The sequence below is a fragment of the Tachysurus vachellii genome, chromosome 24 (assembly GCF_030014155.1).
Source record: "Tachysurus vachellii isolate PV-2020 chromosome 24, HZAU_Pvac_v1, whole genome shotgun sequence".
NCBI classification, from domain to species: domain Eukaryota; kingdom Metazoa; phylum Chordata; class Actinopteri; order Siluriformes; family Bagridae; genus Tachysurus; species Tachysurus vachellii.
In genome coordinates this window covers 16,890,634-16,898,133 of record NC_083483.1, presented here as the reverse complement: position 1 = coordinate 16,898,133, position 7,500 = coordinate 16,890,634, and the positions used below count along the sequence as shown (strand labels likewise).

At 40.8% G+C, this 7,500-nt stretch overlaps 1 protein-coding gene across 1 annotated transcript in view; it reads right to left on the bottom strand.

Annotated features, from left to right (window-relative positions):
- The window catches only part of LOC132839165 (protein GPR108-like), an 18,357-nt gene that overhangs the window by 5,035 nt on the left and 5,822 nt on the right, over positions 1 to 7,500 (bottom strand). The window contains exons 3-9 of the mRNA XM_060859990.1: positions 7,302 to 7,352; positions 7,002 to 7,087; positions 6,826 to 6,893; positions 2,832 to 3,685; positions 2,687 to 2,749; positions 2,411 to 2,512; positions 402 to 535 (exon numbers count right to left, since the gene is read on the bottom strand). Coding sequence (XP_060715973.1) covers positions 402 to 535; positions 2,411 to 2,512; positions 2,687 to 2,749; positions 2,832 to 3,685; positions 6,826 to 6,893; positions 7,002 to 7,087; positions 7,302 to 7,352 — 1,358 coding nt within the window. The remainder of the gene's footprint in view (positions 1 to 401; positions 536 to 2,410; positions 2,513 to 2,686; positions 2,750 to 2,831; positions 3,686 to 6,825; positions 6,894 to 7,001; positions 7,088 to 7,301; positions 7,353 to 7,500) is intronic.

Sequence of the window (7,500 nt, the reverse complement as noted above, 5' to 3'; positions counted from 1 at the left end):
CACACACAGACAGACACACACACAGACAGACACACAGACAGACAGACACACACACACAGACACACACAGACAAACACACACACACACACACAGACAGACACACAGACACACACACAGACAGGCAGACACACACACACACAGACAGGCAGACACACACACAGACACACACAGACAAACACACACACAGACAAACACACACAGACAGACACACAGACAGACACACAGACAGACAGACAGAGACACAAACAGACACAAACAGACACACACAATGTAGGTAAACTAAACAAATAATTATAAGCCCATATGTTAAGTGAACATGATGTGTATTAGATATAGAAATTTTGTTTTGACAATTCTGATGCTGTGTGTGAATGTGTGTATGTGTGTGTATGTGTGTGTACTTGTGTTTGAGCAGTGTTGATGTCCAGATGATGGCTGCCATTAGGAACAGGGCAGCCATGCTAATGTAGAGACGTGGTAGAGGAAGATCAGCAGCTGAAAGAAAGCCATCTGGGTTCCTCTCTTTGATCTCCACCTACAAACACCCACACGCGCACAAACACACCCACACGTCGTTTAGATGTGTTGAAGTTCTGTACAAAAATTATTTAGCTGTTCTTTTCTTGTATGTGTAGAGTTTGTCGTGTTGTTCCGACAGTGTGTGTAGACGTTGTCGTGTTGTTCTAACAGTGTGTGTAGATGCTGTTGTGTCGTTCCGACAGTGTGTGTAGACGATGTCATGTCGTTCTGACAGTGTGTGTAGACGTTGTTGTTCCAACAGTGTGTGTAGACGATGTCATGTCGTTCTGACAGTGTGTGTAGACGATGTCATGTCGTTCTGACAGTGTGTGTAGACGATGTCATGTCGTTCTGACAGTGTGTGTAGATGATGTCATGTCGTTCTAACAGTGTGTGTAGACGATGTCATGTCGTTCTGACAGTGTGTGTAGATGATGTCATGTCGTTCTAACAGTGTGTGTGGACGATGTCATGTCGTTCTAACAGTGTGTGTAGACGATGTCATGTCATTCTGACAGTGTGTGTAGACGTTGTCATGTTGTTCTAACAGTGTGTGTAGACGATGTCATGTCGTTCTGACAGTGTGTGTAGACGATGTCATGTCGTTCTGACAGTGTGTGTAGATGATGTCATGTCGTTCTGACAGTGTGTGTAGATGATGTCATGTCGTTCTGACAGTGTGTGTAGACGATGTCATGTCGTTCTGACAGTGTGTGTAGATGATGTCATGTCGTTCTAACAGTGTGTGTGGACGATGTCATGTCGTTCTAACAGTGTGTGTAGACGATGTCATGTCATTCTGACAGTGTGTGTAGACGTTGTCATGTTGTTCTAACAGTGTGTGTAGACGATGTCATGTCGTTCTGACAGTGTGTGTAGACGTTGTCATGTCGTTCTAACAGTGTGTGTAGACGTTGTTGTTCCAACAGTGTGTGTAGACGATGTCACGTTGTTCTAACAGTGTGTGTAGACGTTGTCATGTCGTTCTGACAGTGTGTGTAGACGTTGTCATGTCGTTCTGACAGTGTGTGTAGACGATGTCATGTCGTTCTGACAGTGTGTGTAGACGTTGTCATGTCGTTCTGACAGTGTGTGTAGACGATGTCATGTCGTTCTGACAGTGTGTGTAGACGTTGTCATGTCGTTCTAAGTGTGTGTAGACGATGTCATGTCGTTCTGACAGTGTGTGTAGACGATGTCATGTCGTTCTGACAGTGTGTGTAGACGTTGTTGTTCCAACAGTGTGTGTAGACGATGTCATGTCGTTCTGACAGTGTGTGTAGACGATGTCATGTCGTTCTGACAGTGTGTGTAGACGATGTCATGTCGTTCTGACAGTGTGTGTAGACGATGTCATGTCGTTCTGACAGTGTGTGTAGACGATGTCATGTCGTTCTGACAGTGTGTGTAGACGATGTCATGTCGTTCTGACAGTGTGTGTAGACGATGTCATGTCGTTCTGACAGTGTGTGTAGACGTTGTCATGTCGTTCTGACAGTGTGTAGACGATGTCATGTCGTTCTGACAGTGTGTGTAGACGTTGTCATGTCGTTCTGACAGTGTGTGTAGACGATGTCATGTCGTTCTGACAGTGTGTGTAGACGATGTCATGTCGTTCTGACAGTGTGTGTAGACGATGTCATGTCGTTCTGACAGTGTGTGTAGACGATGTCATGTCGTTCTGACAGTGTGTGTAGACGATGTCATGTCGTTCTGACAGTGTGTGTAGACGATGTCATGTCGTTCTGACAGTGTGTGTAGACGATGTCATGTCGTTCTGACAGTGTGTGTAGACGATGTCATGTCGTTCTGACAGTGTGTGTAGACGATGTCATGTCGTTCTGACAGTGTGTGTAGACGATGTCATGTCGTTCTGACAGTGTGTTCTTACACTCAGAGAGTAGGGGCTGATGGCACCAGGCCTGCTGCTGGAGCAGTAATGAAAGTTCAGGTTGTAGAGGCCCTGATCCTGAGCACCCATAATGAAATAAAACTGAGAGACAGGAAGAGATATTTATTACATCACTGTACACAAGAAGAAGAGAAACTTCTCTAAACACCATCATTTTAAATCTAAACCTGAGCTAATTGGTTCTGTGTGTTTATACTGCTAGAGGTAACATATCATTACTCCATTATTCATGTTTTAATCAGTGGGGTGACTCACTGTGAAGTTGTAGGTGTCTTCATGTTGATCCAGGACCAACGTCACATTGTTTATGTTCTTCAACTGATTAGGAGAGAAGGTCAAAGGTTACACAGGGAATTGTAGAACAAAACATTTGATATTTTTAGCGGTAACTTAAACACACCTGGATAAGAGATGTGGTCTTCACAGCAGGGTCCTCTTTAGGTGGATTTTCATTCTTCTTCTCTTCGGACCCTTTACCTTTACTAGCCGTGTCTTCAGACCCTTTACCTTTACTAGCCGTGTCTTCAGACCCTTTACCTTTACTAGCCGTGTCTTCAGACCCTTTACCTTTACTAGCCGTGTCTTCAGACCCTTTACCTTTACTAACCGTGTCTTCGGACCCTTTACCTTTACTAGCCGTGTCTTCGGACCCTTTACCTTTACTAGCCGTGTCTTCAGACCCTTTACCTTTACTAGCCGGGTCTTCAGACCCTTTACCTTTACTAGCCGTGTCTTCGGCCCCTTTACCTTTACTAGCCGGGTCTTCAGACCCTTTAACTTTACTAGCCGAGTCTTCGGACCCTTTACCTTTACTAGCCGTGTCTTCAGACCCTTTACCTTTACTAGCCGTGTCTTCGGACCCTTTACCTTTACTAGCCGGGTCTTCAGACCCTTTACCTTTACTAGCCGAGTCTTCGGACCCTTTACCTTTACTAGCCGTGTCTTCAGACCCTTTACCTTTACTAGCCGGGTCTTCAGACCCTTTACCTTTACTAGCCGTGTCTTCGGACCCTTTACCTTTACTAGCCGTGTCTTCAGACCCTTTACCTTTACTAGCCGAGTCTTCGGACCCTTTACCTTTACTAGCCGTGTCTTCGGACCCTTTACCTTTAATAGCCAAGTCTTCGGACCCTTTAACTTTACTAGCTGGTTCTTTTGACTCTTTCTCTTTATTCCCGTTCTCTGCATTATTCTCCTCAGGGTTCTGTCCATTAGCAGGCTTGAGCATGGGTTCATCTCTCTTCTTTCGAGAGACTAAAGGAACAAAATAGAAGAACAGAATCTCAAACAGACTTCTTGAAATAGACAATTTAAGGTCAAACGTGGATTACTCCCCCTCAGACACTGAAATCTTTCCCCTGAATGTCGTATTTTGCACAATCTGTCATCACAAATGTTGAACTGCTCAATAATTAGAAGGATTCAATTCTAGAGAAGGAGGCTGGATTCACTGTAAAGCTACAGTTAGGTCCATATATATTTGGACACAGGCACAATTTTCATACTTTTGGCTATGTATGCCACCAGAATAAAATGAAAATGAGAAAAAAAAAGATTAATTTGAAGAGCAGACGTTCAGCTTTAATTCAAAAAATATCTATTTATATAAAGTGTGTGTATATATATATATATATATATATATATATATATATATATATATATATATATATATATATATTAAAAAAAATATCAAGAAAAAGGTTTAAGAACTGCTACCATTTTTATGCACAGTCCCCCTCATTTTCAGGGGCTCAAATGTAATTGGTCAAATGAATATAATCATAAATAAAATGTTCATTTTTAATATTTTGTTGAAAATCCTTTGCAGGCGATGAGTCTGGAGCCCATGGACATCTCCAGAGACTTGGGTTTCCTCCTTTCTGATGCTTTGCCAGGCCTTAACTGCAGCTGTCTTCAGCTGATGTTTGTTCGTGGGTCTTTCTGCCTTTAGTTTTGCCTTCAGCAAGTGAAATGCACGTTCAATGGGGTCGAGATCAGGTGATTGACTCGGCCATTGCAGAATATTCCATTTCTTTTCCTTAAAAAACTCCTGCTTTGCTTTTGCAGTGTGTTTTGGATCATTGTCCATCTGTACTGTGAAATGCCGTCCAATCATCTTTGCTGCATTTGGCTTACTCTGGGCAGACAGTATATTCCTATACACTTCAGAATTCATCCAGCTGCTTCTGTCATATCATCAATAAACACCAGTGACCCAGTGATGAAGACATAATGAAGGAATAGCCTACACCTGTCCATGAAACAGCTTTTGATTCAATTGTCCAATTACTTTTGGTCCCTTGAAAAAGGGGGGGTGGCTACTCTCAAGAGCTGTAATTCCTAAACTCTTCCCCCAATTTAGATTTAAATACCCTCAAATTAAAGCCGAGAGACTGCACTTTCAGCCCACTATACCTATTCAATATAGCTTGAATATGTTTTGGTAAATACCTAAAAAAAAATTGTGCTTAATATGGTAAGTGTAGGGAAGACTCTTCTAACAAACCATCAGAGTATTGGTTTTGGTTTAGGTGTAACTGTAGAGCACCATCAAGGGTATGGAGATCTTTAGTCAAATCCCACTAAGTACATCCAAAAACACCTCTTTAAGCCCCACCCACTCTAGATTCTAGAACGACATGGAAACGTGTTAGATTATTCAGGAATTTTGTGTTATAAATGCTGTTTGGAAAAAAGGTCCAAAAATGGATTTAAATGAAACAGGTTTTTGTTTACTTGAACAGAACTTGACAGTAATCATATCTATAATAACTTATATTTATATAACTATACAGTGTCACTTAAAAGTTTGTGAACCTTTTAGAAATGTCTATATTTCTATATAAATGTGACCCAAAACATCATGAGATTGTCCCAAAAGCAGACAAAGTGAACCTAATCAGACAGATCAGACAAATATATTATACTTGGTAATTTTTTTTATTCAGGAAAATGTCCCAGTATTAAATATCTGTGAGAGGCAAAAGTATGTGAACCTCTAGGTTTAGTATTTAATTTCAAGATCAAATTCGAGTCCATCTGATTTCGGTCAATGAGACGACAATCTGGTCTTCATGAAGGTCCTGTTTTATTTAAAGGACAGAGATATATTAAATTCTGATGTTCATGACGTGTGGATCGTTGTGAAAACACTTCTGAGGACTTCAGAAAGAGAGTTATTGTTGCTCATCAGGCTGTAAAATGCAACATCATCTCTTAAGAGTTTGGACTCCAAAAATCTATAATCAGACAGATTCTGTAGAAATGGAGACCATCTAAGAAATCTAAGACCTGTTGGGTCAGAAAGTCTGTTGGGTCAGAAAGGAACACAAAGTGACTTCTAGTCAACTAAAGGCCTCTTTTACTTTGGCTAATGGTAATGTTCACAAGTCTGCCATCAGGTGAACACTGAACATCGTCGGTGTGCAGAGTCTCAAGGAGAAGGTCTCTACTCTCCAATAAAAAACATTGCTGTCCATGAAGTTTACTAAAGATCATGTGGACAAGACAGTTTTAAATGAGAAGCGTTAATCCTGAGAAAACTGAATTCCAGCATAAGAACCTTATACCGTCTGTGAAACAAGCTGGTAGTAGTATCATGCTTTGGGTCTGTATTGCTGCATCTGGGCCAGGAGCTTGTCATTATTGATGGAACAATGAATTCAGATTATTCCAGTGATCTCTAAATGAAAATATCAGAACATCTGACCAAGAACTGGATCTCAAGATAAAATGTATCATTCACCAAGACAACGAGCACAAACACCAAGTCTGTGCACCAAAGACTGATTAAAGAGGAACAAAGATAATGTTTTAGAATGAACAAGTCAATGTCCTGACTTTAATCCAACAGAAATGTTGTAGAAGGACCTGAAACAGTCAGATCATGTGAGGACACCCAGTAAAACCCCAGTGTTGAAGCTCTTCTGTACTGAGGAACGGACTAAAGTTCTTCTAATCTGTTGTACAGAACTGATCAAAAGTTACCAGACACTTAACTTACAGTTATTACTGCACGAGGAGTCACAACAGATACTGAAATAAAGGTTCACAAACTTCTGCAAGTCACACATCTGTAATGTTGGATCATTTTTCTCAATAATTAAAATGAAGGAGTATAATATTGTTGGATCCTTTGTTCACTCTGTTTTTTAGGACTTGTGTGAAAATCTGATGATGTTTTGGGTCACATTTATGTAGAAAATTATGAATTTCTAAAAGGTTCACAAACCTTCAAGCGACACGGACTATATAATCTATTATTATCATCATATCTTGGCTTTTTTTTTTCTGGACTGTCTGAAAGGTTAATAAGAGCCTAAGACTTGAATTATAGGCTGCAGCTGTGTGTGTGTGTGTGTGTGTGTGTGTGTGTGTTTTAAATACAGACTTACCACTTGCTTCACCGTCCAGCCGAGCCTGTAAGGTACTGTCCTTCACACCAAACGACTTCACACTGACTCTGTACACACATTCACACACACACACACAAATTTGTTGATGGTGTTAAAAAAGTGGACAACACCTGATCTAAAACACACACACATTCCTACCCACCAACCCCTCCTACCTCTTCTTTCTCGGATCGATGAGGAACAAAACCATATTGTCATCGTTCTTGGGTTTGAGCAGCATGCACTGGTCCGTGTCCTCTGTCTGTCAAAGTAGAATAAACACCACAAACGTGTTGAGACGTCTTACACATATTTCTGTTTTTCAGTAACAAAGTTCTGCTGTACTTTTAGCTTAGTTTAATTCAAATAAGAAATACTATTTAGTATGGTGACGTGTATAAACACACACACACACACACACACACACACACACACACACACACACACACACACACACTCACATACAGTATACTTACTGTGTAAGAAAGCACACCATTTACCCGGGACCTGGCCAGACTGAAGCCCATCTACACACACACACACACACACACACAGTTATATAATGTATCCCTGTATTATTACACACAATATTATTCATTCATATTATAAAATTATCATCATAGACCTCAGACTTATTATATAAAGCACAACAGGAATCTCAGAATCTCCTATAAG